Source organism: Mobula birostris, chromosome 1 (genome assembly GCF_030028105.1).
Source record: "Mobula birostris isolate sMobBir1 chromosome 1, sMobBir1.hap1, whole genome shotgun sequence".
NCBI classification, from domain to species: domain Eukaryota; kingdom Metazoa; phylum Chordata; class Chondrichthyes; order Myliobatiformes; family Myliobatidae; genus Mobula; species Mobula birostris.
In genome coordinates this window covers 217,949,757-217,968,705 of record NC_092370.1, presented here as the reverse complement: position 1 = coordinate 217,968,705, position 18,949 = coordinate 217,949,757, and the positions used below count along the sequence as shown (strand labels likewise).

Here is an 18,949-nt window from a genome sequence, read left to right as displayed (position 1 = left end):
ATAGGACACTTTACTTACAAGAATTATATTCTAAGTTTCTATCAAGGTTTTCCATTATCCATTTATTTTTTGTTGATTCCTACTCTCCAATGAATCTATTTAGCTTCTAGTCTAAAATTGTAGATTCATCTTTAAACTGTTGCATTATCATTTCCATTGTGTACATATTTGTATTTTATTTGCTTTTTTCTTCCATGTGGCATATTTGCCAACATTAAACTTATTATTCTGTCCAGATATATAACCTAACTGTTGCTTCTGAATCCAGTACCTTCATCAACCAGAAGTTTCTTATCCTCTTAAGATTTACCCTTTATTCCCCAGATATTGTTGGAGAGTGCTTAACCTAACATGTTGTTTGAACATCAAGATAGTCACATCCATTTGTAGTTTCATGTCCTCTTAGAAATCACTAAGTTGGCTGTTTGGGGTTGCATGTCCAAATCTGCTCATTCAGGAAAGATAACAATATCTAGACATTAGAATTAAACTTCATACCTTCCATGTTGCAGATTTAATATTAACAGTACGGCCCCGACTTGTCAAAGTACATTTCATCCGCAAGAAAAAATTACGTTCGGTGTTCTGATCCTTCCCCTTCTTCAAAAGTCCTAAGTTAAGATACAATGAGTTAGAAATATATTCCAGTAACAGAAACAATATTTCATATGATCATGGGATGGCCACTTGGCCAATGACTCCATATTGTGCAATCCAATCATTTCCATTCACTGGCTTCTCTTTTATTCCTTCAGGGGACAAGGACTTCATGGGTTCAGCTAGCATTTAATTGTCCCATCACCAACTGTCCCTGAGATGCCAGTGGTGAGCTATCTTCTCAATTGCTGTAGTCCTTGTGGTGTGAGTATAACCACAATGCTATGAGGGAGGGAATTTCAGGATTTTGACTTTGTCATAGTGAAGGAACAATGTTATTTTGTAACATCATAACTCATTTTTTTATTATGTCCCTCAACAGCCTATCCCCATTTGTTACTTATATCAGCAGTGTCACAGGCAGTTAGGAATTCTTCCTCTCATTCACCCCATATGTTGTCCAAAATGTTATGGTCAGTACTATGAACAGCTTGTCTATACTATCGACAGTTAAGCTCCTCTAAAGCTGTGGTCAAATACAAGGATTTGCACTTTGAAAGATCAAATGAAGAGAGACACAGTTAATGGCAGGACTCTTAATGTTGCTGTGCGGAGGGATGTTGGGGTCCAAAGTCATAACTCTGTGAAAGTGGCTACACAAGCCAATAAGGTGGTAAAGAAGGCATGTTCAAATCTTGCTCTTATTCGTCAAGCAATTGAGGTCAATAGTCGGAAAGTTACGTCGCAGATTTATAAAAGTCCAATTAGATTGTATGTGGAATATTGCATTCCATTCTCGCTGTCCCATTATATGAAAGATGTTGAGGCTTTGGAGAGGGTGCAGAAAATGTTTACCAGGATGCTGCCTGGATTAATGAGCATGTGCTGCAAGAGGAGGTCGGATAAATTTGTAGTTTTCTCTACAGCGGTAGAGAGGTTTGTAAGATTGAGAGGCACGGAGAGTAGAAAGCCAGCATCTTTTTCCTCCAGGGTTGTAAATACCTAATGTGAACTTAAGGTTCAGAGGAAATGTGTAAAGCATTGTTTTTAAAGAGGGAATGATGGGTACCTGGAATGTGCTCTCTAAGGTGGTGGTGGTGATGTTCAAGAGGTTCTTAGACATGCACATGAATGTACTGGAAATGGAAGGATATGAACTTGACTAGGCGGAAGGATTTAGTTTAGTTGGGCATGAGATTACTAACATAATTAGCTAAGCACTACTTTGTAAGCCAAAGGGCCTGCTCCTGTGCTGTACAGTTCTATCAAATCTCCCTTAAACCCTTCGCGCTATGGAGAACTTAAGCTTTGTAATTTTTGAAATTAATATCTCATATCCCTCAATACCCATGGACTAGAAATAAGCACGGTTATTTATTTCAATTTAAGATCATCAATAAAACTCACACTTCAACCTGATACTGTGGCGAAAACAAATTTATATAATTTAACACTAGGAAATCTGAAGAACTATTTATATACCAATGAACTTGTGGTAACAGCTTTTTTAAAATACACTAAATTAATTTTAAGTTTCCTTATGTCGCCTTGTTTTGATCCAACAATGCGGTAATGCTCAATTACGGACATGTAGCAAAGATACAAAAGATTACTGCAGTAATTGAGAATAGACATCAGAAGTTACAAACATCAGCTGTGATCTTTTTGAATGATGGAACAGGCTGAAGGGGCAAAGTGGCCTGCTACTTCGTATTTATATGAAAATGTATTTAAAGAGAAATCACACAAATGTACAATGCAAACTACCACTATGTGTACTTAGTACTATAACACAAATACAGTTTTCTTACCCTGCCTGTGTGAAAGCATTTCCCGCATCTCTTCATGATCACAGGGGTGAGTGAAGTCAAAGATACTGTGCCCAATCAGTTCAAACTGTTTAATAGAAATATTGATAATTATAGGTAATCAAGAATCTGGAGAGTTAAAATGTGGCTTTTAAAACAGGGTAAGTTAGCAACAACTAGTAAACTAATTGAAGAAGTCATTGTTTTTAATAATTATGCTCAAAACTGTATATTCAGAATACAATTAGGAGCAAAAAAAATGCTGATGATGGAAATTTTGAACAAACAGAAAATGCTGAAAGTATGGAATGGGTCAAGCATGTGGGGAGAGTAAAGATAAATATTTGGATCAGGTATCAGGATCAGTTGACTGGCCCTTGACTCAAGCATTCTGATTTTCAGCCTACTGATGCTACTTGACATGCTACACGCTTTCAGCATTCTGTATTTGTACTAAAAAAAAAAATCGGATTCAAGAGCAATGACTGTACACTCTACCAAGGTGAACAAATCTTACTACAAAACTGTAGCATATCTCCCATTTTCTTTGTGCAAAGGATCACAACGACATAGTACTCAAATTATCTATACCTGCGTGAGACCCATGCACTTGTTGACATTCTCAGACATGTAGATCATATCTCCATCCTGTGTTAACACCATGACAAATCCCTCCAGAGCCTTCAAGTAAAAGCTGTTGAGTTGTTTCTCCAAGTCAGCTTCCACCTCAGCATCCCCTATACATGTTAGATACAAATCAGAGTAAATTCCTTTGGTCAGGTCAATTAGTAATTTCAAACATGAAAACTTAATGGCTGATTTGAGAACAAAAAATGCATTTATGTAACACCACATGCTAAAAGTTTAAACACTTTAAACAAAGCTTGTAATTAAGTTTGTTATACACCGTGCAGTATGGTGCAATATTTCTGCAGCCATATTGTACAGAGTAAAAACAGTTGTACATCTGTAGATCTGAGATCAAAACAACAGCTGAACACTATCCAACTGATACCATTTTAATAGAGAAACTGAACTTCTCACACTTTCGTATGAAGCTACCTGAAGCACTTATCAGTATACCAAATAACTGAGTTCTTGGTCAATTACCAAAGCAAGACAAGGGGATTGCAAAAGAACTTGCATTTATTTGGGACCTTTTATAGCTTAAAAAGTCCTTGTAAAGTAGCTTGAGATTTATCATTTGAATGTCAGGAAACTAAAAACAAAGACATCAAAAATGCAGAGATAATCAAGGAGGCACAAAAGGATGGAAATGGAGAAAAGTCATTTTGCCCAAGGTTATAAAAGTAGAGGTGTGACCACACAGACAGGATAATCATGAAGAGATTTAACAATCTTCTTAAAGGATCAATGGACTTTCAGAAATCTGTAACAGAGACAAAGTTTTGGAAAAGCTCAACTCCATGGAATAAAGGAAGCTAGCAAGGATTACACTAGAATAGTCACTCATGCACAAGGGTGAGAATTTCAGCAGCACGTAAAAGGTGAGTGCAGATTTATGCAGTGTAATTAATAAAAAATAATTGCTTCCCTTGTTTTGAACTTGGGGTTGAGACTTTTTTGTATTTATCATATAAATGAAGTATAATTCAATGCAAGCCTAAATGGATTCTGAACTTGAAATACACATGAACTAATTTCCATTCTGTTATAATTCATAATTTGAAAAAAAAATTAAAATATGAACAAGTGTACATTGATTTCCAAAAGGTTCAAGGAACTAAAAGATCAGAGTAATTTGCTAATATTTTCACACATGCAGCATGTTAAATAGTCACTGTAGGAAAAAAAACTGATTGCGAACAAGGCTTTCCGTTTCTAGCTCATGTTCTCTTTACATCTCATGCAAGTCACAAATGAGCAGACAATATTCATCTGCATTTATTAAAATAACTAGTTGATTGAATTACAAACAGCTTACGATCACTGAGCAGTTTCCTCATGCGTAAGTAGCTGATAGTGAGCCTCATGATGGAGGCTTTGTCCAGGTGAGAGGTGACACTGTGTGGAAGTGGCAGTTCATGGGCCAACTCATAGAAGACTTCTGATTCTTTGCTTCTTCGACACCTGGCAGCATCACGACTCTTCTCCTTTCGCTTCTCTGAGCTACCTCTGTTGAAATTAAAAATAGAACCATTAGAAACCCATTTGGGAGATATTTCATACAAATGATAACTAGGTTAACAATCATAAATTCACAGCAATTTAGCAGCAAAAGCAAGTAACTTTGCTCCATGAGCCTTTCAGCCATTCAGCCATTCAATGATCTGCGGTGATCAAACTCGATGCAACTAAATGAGAAAGGGATTTGTGTTAACCAATTTTAGATTTAAAATTAGTAACTGACCTTTCATCAAATGGTTGCATGTGGCTCTAGCAGCATTCGAGCAGCTTGACACCAATCAGGACCAAGCACTCCACTTGACTGGCACTGTAACCAACAAACTACACATTCAATATCTCCACAAAATCTTCCTACAGTTACTTATCTAGGTTACTGACCTCTTAAACCTGCAGACTCAGCTGTCAAGTAGCAAAAAGATAGCAGGCCCATGGGAACACCACTACCTGCCTGTTTCCTTTAAGTATTATACCAGCCCAACCTAGAAAAATATTCCTTCATCCTTGCCAAGTTTAAATCTGCAATATCTATTCAATCTTTCACAGAAGGATCACAACAATCCTAGATTATGAGGATGGATATTACAGTAATAGTTGACCTTGGTAGTAACACACCAATTAAAATAAAATTTAACAAGTTAGTTCACAGGACAGCCGTAGTGTTTCAGGCAAGTCCCAAGACAGTTCACCTATCAACTAGGCTCTTTCTCTCTGTGTCTGAATCTACTGCTCATTCTTGTGTTGGGTGGTCTATTTTCTTTGTTTTTTTAAACAAATTGTTTAGAAAAACATTCAAAAGGATATATAATTGCCATTCACATTGTTGTGTGTCTAAATTCAGGAGATCAGACCAAGATGGATGGTAGATGGTTTGTTTCTCCACATTCTGGTGGGGAGAAAACCTTGCCCTTTAGAACCTCTTTAAATATTTCCACTCTCAGCTTAAACCTATATCCTCTAGCTTTAGATTTTTCTACCTTCGGAAAATGATTAACTCTCTGCACTTTGGAATTTTTATAAATTGATCAGATTACCCTCATCTTCCTCTATTCCAGTAAGAACAATTCTAGCGGATCTAATCTTAAAATCAGATTTCATGAATTTCAATTAACAGCAAATTTCATAACATATGCCGGTGATATTATATCTGATTCTGACCTAACCTCACCTTGTCACTAAATTCCCTCTATTTCAGGCAGCATTCCAGTGAATCTCTTCTGCACAATCATATCCTTTCTATAGTTCAGGGACTAGAACGTATGACCTAACCAACATCTTGTACAGCTTCACTACTCTATACATTTTCAAGGAGCTATGAACTAGGACTAAGTTTGTTTCTATAAATCAATACTACTCCCTGCCAATCCACTGCATTAGATGACCTACAAAGCTTAACCTCTCACTTGTCTAGATCAAATTCCATTTACCATTGCTCTCCCCAACTTTCCAGTTGAATTTTTGAATAAATGGCATTAATATTTTAAATGCTGTTAAGATTTTAAAATCTTGAATCTTTTGTATTTCATGAAGTATTTTGATGGGGTTGATAACTAGAGGGCATACCTTAGCTGATTATCAAACTTCTCAATATTTTTTTCCAGATATTTGGTTCTCCCATCATCCATTCCTGCTGAAGCTTGAGCATGGATTGAAAAGTAAGTTCTTACATTCAATAGGCAAAAGCAACAGTGAATAGATCAACAGTGAATAGATCAGCAGTAGGTAGGTCACTACTAAGTATAAAGTATGTATGGGTCTCTGTTAAATCGTTATGTTCAGTGATTAATTAATTCACCTGCTTCCTAAAGGTTTCAGTGTTTCTTTACCTGAATTATATAAAGAATTATAATGCTCTATTTACAATTCAAATTCAATACCTTCTACCCAAAAAATGTCTGCATTAATTGTATAGATGACTTGGTGCTACCTAGTTTAGTATCTCTGTGAACTCTACTTCATAAAAACATAAAGCAAATATTATTTTAGTTCAATTTCAAATGATCTAATAAATAGTCAGGATTACCTGGTCCAAAATGGGAGAAGAAAATTAGTTGGGACCTCATTCTTACATTCTACTGGAAGATTCACTTCCTCAATTCCCATCCTCACCACTAGAGGGGGCTTTAACAAAACTTTTGAACTTCAAAATGCAAGTTGGACAGAGGTTCAAAGATGGTATCTGACATTTAGTATGGAAAAATCTGCAATTTAAGCAACTCAGATTCTTAAACAATGGATCAATGTACAATAAATATTCTAAGGGTATGTTTATTAGGGAAAAATTCCTAGGACTTTAAAGTGGATTAAAAGAAAATCCATAGATGAAGAGTACTAGTAATTTGATACTTTACAAAAGGTTTAGTTGGACTGTCTCACTTTTGGACAATGCATTTGGAATCCTAATTCATAAACTGCTTTTTATAAACTCATCTGCGTCCCTTAAGATAGTGTGACATGCATCCCTAGGTGTCTCTTTTCCTGCCCATGATAGAAAAATAAATGTCATAATTTTTCAGCATTGTATTATCAACCAAAATTCCAAATTAACCATTTGCTTTTAAGTTTATTGCTAACTACATGTTCATTTTAAGAAGTTATACCAAATTTGCAAGCAATGTGTATAACTGTAGTCCAAATTATTTATACATATTAAGAAGGGCAGATGTCTCACTCCCCTACCAGTAAGGAAAAACATTGGCACATTCTCTCTGCTCTGGAAAACTATTTACAACTCCGTTCTTAATTTTTATTCCATAGCCTATTTCCAATCCATATTCTCAATGTTTACTTCAACCACGAGGAACTAATTTGGCTGTTGTCATATGCCTGTCCATAAACACCAACAAACTAGATTACTGTCATTGAGTCCATTAATTCAAAGATCAAGCAAACACTATTTGTTTCTTTTAACAATTCCCCACTGGCTTTCCTTTATTTACCCATACTTTTCTGAATACCCAATGAATTTGTTTCGGATGAGTTTCTAAGTGTCTCAGAATTTCAGCATGAGTTTTAGTCCGAATGGGTTGAGTTGATAGATTCATGCTACTTTGTTTTTTTTAAGCTTCAAACTTGCAAACTTTCACTGTGTCCGCCACCTCATAAGAATGTCTTTACATTTTTGTTTTGCTTGTCTACATATGTGATGTCTATAAATCACTAAGCTATTTACTACCAAGGAGCTTTTCTACATTTGATCCTTTTAAGCTACAAGCTCAATCTTTCCAAGAACTTTGTTTCATTGTCCTTTTTCCCCCTCCTTCTCGGGGGTGTCTTTTAATCATGTTTCTGGACTAAATTCCTCATTCGTTTTCAGTTTTAATTTTTAATTCAAGCAAACCTAGGCTAGAGTCTTTTCCATTTCCCTTGTTATCCTCCTTTCGGTTATGTATTTTAGCCCTGACTTTTCTTGACCTTTTAATGTTGCCTAAATAGCTCCTCCTCCAACCAGCTTCATTTCCTGAATTAGATCTAGCAAAGCTTCCTTGCTCATTAGGTGGGGGGGGGGGGAATTGTGTTTGCATACACATCTGAAAATCTCTCTTTCTGCTTTTATCTTTAATCTCATCCATGTAAATAATTAATGTCATCTCCTATTAGTTTGCATATACTCTCAACCCTGTTCTACTATAAAGTCTCCTGAAGTACATATGAAATAATTTAACTTTTCTGATGAGAATCAATTCTTACCAAATATATTGTTCCTCTTTACCAATACTACCCAGATTTTTCCTCTTTTCCAAAATCCAATGCTTCACCACGCCTCTTCCTCCTTCAGTACACTTTAAACAACTAACTTTAGGATTAAAAGATCTGCAACAATCATGATTTCCCCCCTCCCCGCAAGAAGGTACAGATTGTTACAGCATCAGATTGCTAGTGTAAAGTTCTTTGTAGCAATGCACAAATTGAATAATATTGTTGCAGCAAACTCAAAGAAAATAGAAGGCCAACCAAAAAAGGTGGAAAGCCGGACATCCGGAACCAAAGTCACATAATTATCTTGTACTCCAAAAAAAACGTATACTGATAATAGACATCAATTTTCCTGACTTGCAACTTCTGTATCCAACAAAATGGATACACCAAGGACTGCAGCAGTTCATGTAGGTAGAGCTACTGCCTCAGAGCTAGAGCTGCAGATTCAATCCTTATTCCAGGCGCCATCAGTACGGTGGTTTGTATATTCTCCCTGTAATCACGTGCATTTCCTCCAGGTGGTCTGATTTCCTCCCATATCCCAAAGACACGTAAATTATCCCTAGTGTGTAGGTCAGTTGGAGAGTAGGAGGCACGTTCATGAGAATGTGGAAAGAATAAAAACTGCTTATAGTTAAAATAGGGGTAATTGTCAGCATCGTTCAGTGGTCTGAAGGGCTTGTTTTCATACAACTGAAAAAAATACTCTGGCAGACTGGTCTTACCAAGAATATGGAGGGAAAAGAGTTTTGACAGTGTTTTGATCAGATCCTACTTGGAAATGTTGAAACTGGAAACTACACTCCACGAATTAAGGCGAGCAATATTCTGATAGAGGTTGAGAGTTCAACTGCAAGGTGCTACCTGAAGGTGATAAACCCCCTTGAACTTAAAACACAAAGAAGTTATCTGTAGCATATAAAATGGCTGTGTAGGATAGATACAGAGAAACCATTCTCCTGGAGGAAAATTTACCACGAGAAAGGATGCTTTTAAAATAACAGCAAGTATTTCTCCCATTTAGTTTAGAACTTCAGGAGAGCCAAAGAGCTGGATTAACTGATTTTTTAAAACTGTCTTAGGTTATTTATTTTGCACAGCTACTAAAGAAATGTACAGATCAAAGATTCTCAAATTAATTGACAGAAAAAGCTTGAGTTGAACAGTCCAGTTACTTATTTACCTTTTTAAAAAGGTAGATAAATATTTTAATAATCTAAAGGTTAAAAGAAACTGCCCTGAATGGTTTACTACGCTGTTGTTGTTGCTGTTCGTCCATCGTACGTCGATGAGGACCTCGACTCCATTACTGATGGTGTCGAGACTAGCGCATGACTTGGATTTAAGTGAGGGAGAGTTGCGCAGCGTCAGCCTCACTCTCTCTTCCCAATTCCCATCTGGCTCCAGTGGCAAGACACTACACTAGAGCAGGTATAATGGACCAAATTGGCTTCCTCAACCATTATTGATCCTGAATAGCATTGGTTTATAAATACAATAAAGACATTAAAATAAAATGAAAAGGAAATAGAAAATACAACAGAGGAGACTAATCAGCATCAGCAATACTTTCCAAATGGGTATGAATTCCGTACAAGTATCTGACAATATCAAAAGTAGTTCCTACTGGTTATTTTTTTGTGAAAATAAAGACACATAATTGAGTCATTCAAATCTTCCCAATTCTAGAAACTAACTTACTTACTACCCATTACGCTGCTGGGATTTAGGGCAGCAATGAAGATCCTCCGTCTGTCAGTATAGAAGGATTCTTCATTGCTGTTTCCATAATAATTTCTTTTTGAGCAGTCAGGGTTGTTAACCCTGAGCTGAAATCCCGAATTTAGAGGACCAGTGGACCACTCTTAGTCTGGACTCTACCCTTTGACCTGTTTGGCATGGGCGACCCTACCAAGAGCCAAAGCACAAGGCCCTGACTCCTGCCAACATAGTTCTCCGGGTCATTGAGGCATGCAAGCCTCCAAATCCTACAACAAAGTTGTGATCTTCTTGGAGGCAATTCTAGGAAGCAGGTATGTATTTCGTTAAATATCTTTATAAATGTGGTATTTTTTTAAATTTTCAGACAAACTTCTGTGCTCAATTGCTAAAGAACAATGTAAAGATCCAATGAGAAAAAAACACTAAAGATTTGATCGAAGCATGTACAAGAACAAAAGAATGGATTCTTCAGCACCCTCAACAATCTGACGCCCAAGAAACAAATGGAGGAGATATAATTAACCACAAAGAGGCAATCAGGATGCAATGGAAAACCACTTCGACATTTCTCAAATGGGACTATCATAACCGTAGTTCATTTTGAGTCCATTCCAAAACTTCTGGCACGTGGATGAAAGAAAAATAGAGGGTTACGGTCTGTGTAGAAGGGAAGGTTTACATTGATCGTGGAGTAGATTCAAAGTTCGGCACAACATCAAAGGGGCCATACTGTTCTATGTACCTAGTCCAGCCTTTTCACCACTGCAGACAGACAACAGAGGCTGAAAAAGCCATTTGCCAATTCACGGACAGGACACCTGGAATATAATGTTGTCCCTGATATAACAGAGGGAAGAGCAGAACAAAGTCCTAAAATACCCTCACACTAACCCCATCAATCACATTCTGCCCTATTTTCAGCAATGTCAGCAGATCCCACATGTTTCATCAGCTACCCAAAAACCCATGAGAGGAAACAAGTTGTTTTCAATCCCAAGGGATTGCCTAAGAGATGGTGGTGACTAAAGAGATTTTAACTGAAACATAAACTCAATAGAACTGGAAAAAAAAGAATCCAATTGCATAGAACAAGATGCCACTGGGATACATCTACATCTCTTCCAGGATTCTGAGAGTGATTATAACTGGGAAATTGCATGAATTTTCATGATTTATGTAGAATAAATGAAACAATTATGTTTTAAACTAATCACTGATCTATGACTGAAAACTATTTTAAACTGGCTATAGAACAAGGGGGGAAAAAATTCTCAATTTTAGATCCAGGACCACTATTCAATATACAGATGATAGAAATAAATATATAACAGAAAGGAATCAAAATACATAGTGAAAATAACTGCCAAACCAATTATCTATTAGCTCAAATGCAATCGAATGAACTCGATGGTTGTTGATTCCAACAATTAACCTCCTTTCCTAATAACAACCTTCCAAATAGCATTCAAATACAGGACCTTACTTCTAAAATGTAAACAGATGAAATATTTGTACAAACTCTTACCAGGGCTTCTAAGAATGAAACAGCGATCTGTCCTACAACAGACAATGATGAAGGTGGGCCTTAATCAATGTTATTTCAGAGTTCTCTGAAAGACGTCAACGAGAATCAACTGATCAAATCCTAGAGGGGTTGAGACATTGGTAACTAGAATAGGCATGCCACATTTTCACATGACAAATAGCATCCAACTCATGAAAATTTGACCAAAGATGCATAGGACAAAATAGCCAAAAATACTGACAGAGAGGGTCGTCAAACATTCACGCTTATTTGGGATTTATTAAGTTGGGATAGCACTAAGACTTGTGCTACATGTGTAGTTAACATATTTGCTATAGACTTGGAGGATTCTGATTCACAATCCAAATTTCATTCTTTAGCAAGACTTGACAAACATTCAAAATAATCAAAAAGTAAATATACACAGGTTGCAAGGAAGAGTATTAAACTGGATCCAAATTTTAATCAAAAAGTAAATATACACAGGTTGCAAGGAAGAGTATTAAACTGGAGCCAAATTTGACTCGCTGACAAGAAACAGAGGGTAATGATAGACATTTTTGTGAGCAGGTGATTTGGCACTGCAGAACTCTGCTGCTCAGTATCTGGTACTGAAGCATGATGACAATTTTACAGATGATAAGAAAAAGTTGGGTAAAGAAAACCCATTTAGAGTAGTGCAAGAAGTGCAATCAGGGAAGGACATACTTAATAAATGGAAGCACTGCAGGAAGCGTGAAGTAATATATGTCCACAGATCCTAAAATGGAGCACAGGCCAATAGGTGGCCATAAAGGCATATGGGATGTTTTCCCATTATTAATGCAAACACAGACTATCAGAGCAGGGAGGTTATTCTTGAACTGTATGCAACTCAAATTGCCACAGGTTAGGTTTTTTGGTAACCACATAGTAGATAGGATGCAAATGCACTGGAGAGGGTGTAGAGGCAATTAACAAAGATGTTGCCAGCACTGTAATTTTCTAAGTTAATGGGGGAGAAAAAAAACTGATGAACCAGGAATGTCTCCTTTGGAACAGAGGAGGCTGAAGAAAGACTTAATTGTACACACTCAGTTATTAGGGTCCTACACAGAATAAATAGTAGGGGCACATTTCAGTGTAGAGGTCAAAAGAAACACAGAAGCCGCACATATTTCAAAAGGGTTTGCAAGATGATCATGTTGTTTCTCTTCACAGTGTGTCAAAAGTCTGAAACTCAAACTGGTAAAAGTGATAAAGACAGAAACCTTATTTAAAGTGCCTGGATATGTAGTGATTAAAGTGCGACAGGGAACTAAACTGGATAATTTCCTCTTGCTCTTGACAGACATGAGGGGTCAAACAGACTACAAATCAGATTTTCTGTGATTCTTTATTTAATCAACTAATTGAATATATAACCCAAGTTGAGATTGCCCTAAGGTACCATTAAGTTACGTGACACAGCTACACAACTAATGCAAGTTGACACAATTTAAAGTTGTATTTTCCTCCCTGATACCATCGCCCTTTCACTTTTTGGGACAGAAGATTCAGAATAAATTTTTCAGACTTCAGTTGCAGACAACCATCTAAATCCTTAGATTTAGTGGAATGTGGTGCTGAGATGAATCTATTATTAAATTAATAGAACACATCCAAGAATCAGAATCTGATTCAAACCAGACACTGATCTATCAATTGCTAAAACAGACCCCTTCACTAGCAGCCTTACTTTCTGAAACATCTTTACTTGTTATCACCTTCCTCTTCTCCTTTAGATCTACCAAAAGAAAAAATGCACCTTAAAAGTTCAAATTGTGATTCAATTTTTAATAACATTTAAATATCATTGATTTTCCAAAACATAATATTTATATCTAACAAACTGAGTAAGTGCAAGCAACTGAATAATTATTAGATTGACTTAAAGAACCATCAGCAAGGAAATGCCATTTCAATAATTGACACACACTAGAATACTGAAAATGGGTCTAAGTCTAACATGCCAAAACTACCAAATGTGATGAAATCACCAGAAGGCATATTTAAAAACTACGTTTCTCATTTAAAATTTCATAATGAGTCTGCAGATAATGTTATTATTTTCTTGTTTTATTGACCAGACCTGCTAAACTTCAAAGGTTTAACACATTAAAAATATGCATACAATAGAAATGCATGTTTGGTAAATCAATTAGATACATGTGCTGTGTCTTATGAGACGTACATCAAGAATCAATCTGAAGGAAATAGATGAAAAGTGGAAGTATAAATGGATTTACATTTATGATTTATTTGTACTAAAGTCACCTCCCCCACAATAAAACAAACATATTTGTCTAGTGTAGTGGTCACCAACCTTTTTAAGCCCAAGTACTGCACAGAGTCTTGTCACCTTCAGAAGTTTTCTGATGACTCTGCCATAGTTGGATGCATCAGTAAGGGAGATGAGGCTGAGTACAGGGCTACGGTAGGAAACTTAAAAAGACTAAGGAGCTGGTGGTAGACCTGAGGAGGGCTAAGGCACCGGTGACCCCTGTTTCCATCCAGGGGGTCAGTGTGGACATGGTGGAGGATTACAAATACCTGGAGATACGAATTGACAATAAACTGGACTGGTCAAAGATCACTGAGGCTGTCTACAAGAAGGGTCAGAGCCGTCTCTATTTCCTGAGGAGACTGAGGTCCTTTAACATCTGTTGGACCATGCTGAGGATGTTCTACGAGTATGTGGTGGCCAGTGCTGTCATGTTTGCTGTTGTGTGCTGGGGCAGCAGGCTGAGGGTAGCAGACACCAACAGAATCAACAAACTCATTCGTAAGGCCCGTGATGTTGTGGGGATGGAACTGGACTCTCCGACGGTGGTGTCTGAAAAGAGGATGCTGTCCAAGTTGCATGCCATCTTGGACAATGTCTCCCATTCACTACATAATGGACTGGTTGGGCACAGGAGTACATTCAGCCAGAGACTCATTCCACCGAGATACAAAACTGAGCGTCATAGGAAGTCATTCCTGCCTGTGGCCATCAAACTTTACAACTCCTCCCTTGGAGGTTCAGACTCCCTGAGCCAATAGGCTGGTCCTAAACTTATTTCCTGGCACAATTTACATATTACTATTTAATTATTTATCGTTTTATTACTATTTAATTATTTTATGGTGCAACTGTAACGAAAACCAATTTCCCTTGGAATCAATAAAGTATGACTATGATCCCCTACCACGACCTCAGTGAAAGGCAAGATATACCTACTAAATCGTTTAGAGAAAAAACAGCTCAGATTGTACTTCCAATTCAAGGCCTTTTATTTGGGCTAAATGTATTTGAATTACACAAAATACATCTGTCAAACTGTCAAATTAATTCAAACAAGAAATCACTAATTAGCATATCAAACAGGCCATAGCTGTCTTTTTTTAAGAATATTACAATACTTCACACCTTTAATTCTAAGTTTCATTATTTAATTTTATTTCAACACAAAAAATAAATGAATAAAAATTGACTGTTGCACTCAGTGTGATGACTGGGGCTGAATACATTCTGCTAATTCCCTGAAATTTGGCTCATAACAATGGACAGCCAGTCTGAGACAGTCTGTGAGGTGTCTGTCAGTAAAACAGCTCCTGTACTTAGATTTAATAATTTTCATCTGTGAAAATGCATTTCACATAGATAAGTTGACCCGAAGTAGGCACTGACTTTTAGCGCTATAAAACCAACACGCACACCGTGCATTGCTGGGGCCCCATCAGTTGTAATTGCCACCAGTTTATGAATGGGGATGTCATTTTCATGGACATTTTTAAAACTCATTGTAAATATCCTCACCTCTTGTTCTCTCCTTTAATTGCAAAAGAGTGAGGAAGTCCTCCTTTGTTGTAAAATCCTGCAAAGCCATTCTGACAGATACAACAAGCTGAGCTGTTTGCATTACATCCAAGGATTCATCGAACTGTAGTGAAAAATATTCAAAGTGACAAGTCGATCCACGAACCCTGACCTTGACTCTACCCTCCTCGTCACTGTTGTAGGGCCAAGCAGTATATTATGTATCGCAGTTGTAACGTCGTTTTTGTTTTTAAAGTCATTAAAAACAGTCTCTGCGGTAATGGTCATTGCTTCCTTGAATAAATCGCCATCTGTAAAAGGCTTCTTGTGTTTAGCCAAAAGGTGACTTACACAAAATGATGCTTCAATAGCAGCCTTATTTTGAGCAGCATGTTTTGTGAAAAAGGATTGCTGGACTTTCAATCCAGATTTCAGCTCAACTTTCCTGGCATGAATTGCGCTCTTTGGAAGGTAGGTGTCTTTAAGTTTGTGGTGCCGCTCCAGATTCCCTCTTTTAGTCAGTGCTTGTGTTTGGTGGCACAACATACATACACACTTGTCTTTCACCAAGGTAAACAGAAATTCCTCTTCCCATTCTGGATGGAATTTGTACATTTTCGCCTTCTTTCATAGAGCCTCCGCCATGCTATCAGGATATCACGAGCGAGTGCTGTATATTGATGTTTACGACAGTCTGTACTCTTATCTAATCTAATTGGTTACTTTAATGCAGCACAAGCTACGCTGAAAACGCGGTGCATGGTGGGGCAGCTACACACATGCGCACTGGACAGAAATAACGGAACTAAAACCCCACAACCGGAAGCAATCTCTCTTTACAAACAGCTTTCAGTAGCGTAAGTATTGCTATAGTACTATTATCCTAATTAGTATTACTTATTTTTATAATGCTCACATTACAACAGTATTTGTGTATTTATTTTTCATTTCTTTTTCGGTACCTACTGGGAAAGCCTCAAAGTTCAACCGGTCAATTGTGATCGACGGGTTGGCGACCACTAGTCTAGTGCCTCTATGCAGCACGCCATTCAAAGAAGGCAATTCACAAGTGTTATCAATAAATAGAAGAAAAATTAAACAGGGGTTTAGTAAGGGAATTTCAATGGCAGATGAAATAATGGAGATTAAAAATGCCTTGAATTAGAAGTACGGATAGCAAAGTTAGCTAAGTAACTGACTAAGTTACTAAGTAGGCAAGAGATGAATGTATTGAAATAGAAGTGAGATTAAATGATTAAGGGCTTTAGTAGCAAATGAGCTAGAGTAGGATTTAGTGATTTTAAGTGATGGCAAGATAAACACTTGGAGGCTCAAGCTCAAATATTGCATTGTATTTGCAAGATGGCAATCTACTGCCTGGGAGGGTGCAAAATTTAAGGGGATCAGTGTTTGATAAGTGGTGGACTACAAATAAAAGTTATACTGGCCAACACATCACCAAAGAAACAATGGAAAGAATACTTAATTATGCCATTGTTAGCAATGGATAATAACTTTAATCTGTTCCCGAGCCTACACCCTTATTGTCTGAAAAATGAATAAAATGAATGAAGTTATAGGGCTAGCTCTGCAAATCAAATTCTAAGAATTTAAAGAATCTTTGTTCAACAAGGGAGAGAAGAGTTAAGCTACTCTGCAGTTCTGCATTCCTCACTTTCAGTGGGAAAATTTCCATTCTGTAGATGGAAGAATTTGTCATTCCTATGATAGGATATCTGTCTGATATCTTCTTTAGACCAATAAATATTCTTTAAAAATTGACAGAGCCAGAAAAAAGCAAAATAATTAAAATGGACTATAGTAATATAAAAGATTTTCCTTGTGTACTCTTAAACCAATGCCCTTGTCTACAAATGGACAGGAAACCTTTATTAATATATTTGGGAGTAATAATCTTATTTTCAGACCAGAACTAACAGTCAAAACATTTGAACTTCAAAAGAAATCCTGACTGCTCAAAACACGCAACAATTTGAAAACAGCCAGTAAACAAAATCATGTTAAATATAGAACAAAGCTCTTTGAAGTTTACTCAGATGGCCATTAATAACGTCAATATGCGCAAAGTGTGATTTAATAAAAACTACTGGAATCTCACTAATTTCACACTTATATAGGAAGATGATATTCAGTCAATCAAATCCATGCTGGTTCCCAGTACAGTACTATCCTCCTGTAACCTATTCTTATTTCATCAAATGCACCACATTTCCCCTACCAACACAGATGTCTGGATAATTTACAATAACCATTTAACATATCAACCAGCACATGTTTGAGATTTGTAAGAAAACTGATACACACAGGGGAAAACTGAAGGATAGGACTGAATCCATGTTGCTGGAGCTGCAAGCCACATCAAGTAGTGTCTTATATAGAAACTGCGTAAATAATGACATCATTTATACCCCTTGGCTATTGTGCAAAGATAGATGCTTACCTTCATTGCCAATGACAGAGGAAGCCATATCAATATGTGCTGGTTGATATGTTAAATGGTTAGCAAACGCTTCCATCCACATTGCAGAGTAAGTTCATCTTTAAAACAAGATCAACCAAGAAGTCTAGAAGTTGAATCCCATTGTCCGAAGCTATGGATCTAGGAGTCTGATGCCCACTGCGACAATTGGAGGTCCGTTATCCACGTGTCTGCTGGAGGCCCAGAGGCCTGCCCAATGGTTGGAGGACTGTCTGTTTGGGTGGGCGGGTAAGAAGAAGGGACTTGTTTCGCTTATTGTACTCTGTGTTGTTCTTCCACGCATTGTGGGTATGCTTTGTTAGTGACGCAATCAGGCAACAGTTGCGGGCTGCCCCCAGCACATCCTAGGCATGTTGGCTGTTAACACACAATGACACCACTCTCGGGGTGGAGAAGCAACACCACATATTCTGTCTAGGTGGCACCCAACAAAAAAAAGTTATGGGTTTTATATCCTGCTTGGTGATGTTTTAAAAAAACATTGATTTCTCCTTCCAGTATTTTTTTTCCTTTCTGTTTTTCCTCTCCCTCTCCCCTCTTCTATTCCTCACTCTGGCCTCTTTCCTCTTATCCTCACCTCCCCCAGGTGCCCCTACTTCATCCCTATCTCCTATGGTCCATTCTCCTCTCCTGTCAGATTCCTTCTTCTCCAGCCCTTTACCTTTCCCACTAACCTGGCTTCATCCTTGTCCTCCTTCCCCTCACCTTCTTATTCCAGTGTCTTCCCCTTTCCTTTCTAGTCCTAATGAAGAGTATTGGTCCAAAACATTGACTGTTTATTTATTTCCATCGATGCTGTCTGACTTGTTGACTTCCTCCAGCATCTTAGGTGTGTTGTATCTGCACAATCTCCTTGGTTTACGCATTTCACTGTATGCTTCAATGTGTATATGATAAATAAATTAGTCTAAAACTGATCTGAATCTGAATACAGCTACAGGCAGCACCTTCAGATTAAAAAACAAAGTGTTAATAGTCACTGGAACAAATTTGAAAAATAGTAAACTGGGAACTGGATGTAGCCCAATGTCAAATAAAAATAGGTCTAAATATTTCCAATATTTTCTATGTACTTGTTCAATATAAAATACAAACGTTTGTAAATTCAAGTAAACAAATACTTAACATTCTCC

The 18,949-nt window shown here is 37.2% G+C and overlaps 1 protein-coding gene and 1 long non-coding RNA gene across 4 annotated transcripts in view; one reads left to right on the top strand and one right to left on the bottom strand.

Annotated features, from left to right (window-relative positions):
- LOC140204748 (uncharacterized) overlaps positions 1-11,181 on the top strand; it is a 68,723-nt gene extending 57,542 nt beyond the window's left edge. Inside the window, exons 2-4 of one of the 2 annotated variants that reach the window (XR_011887699.1) lie at positions 756-825; positions 6,152-6,205; positions 10,336-11,181. This is a non-coding gene — a long non-coding RNA (uncharacterized lncRNA). The remainder of the gene's footprint in view (positions 1-755; positions 826-6,151; positions 6,206-10,335) is intronic. The other variant, XR_011887697.1, reaches the window with a different exon arrangement.
- hif1aa (hypoxia inducible factor 1 subunit alpha a) overlaps positions 1-18,949 on the bottom strand; it is a 51,572-nt gene that overhangs the window by 25,335 nt on the left and 7,288 nt on the right. Inside the window, exons 2-6 of one of the 2 annotated variants that reach the window (XM_072271472.1) lie at positions 4,777-4,860; positions 4,351-4,541; positions 2,997-3,142; positions 2,409-2,493; positions 499-611 (exon numbers count right to left, since the gene is read on the bottom strand). In XM_072271472.1, the coding sequence (XP_072127573.1) occupies positions 499-611; positions 2,409-2,493; positions 2,997-3,142; positions 4,351-4,541; positions 4,777-4,796 (555 nt within the window). In that variant the 5' untranslated portion in view covers positions 4,797-4,860. The remainder of the gene's footprint in view (positions 1-498; positions 612-2,408; positions 2,494-2,996; positions 3,143-4,350; positions 4,542-4,776; positions 4,861-18,949) is intronic. The other variant, XM_072271463.1, reaches the window with a different exon arrangement.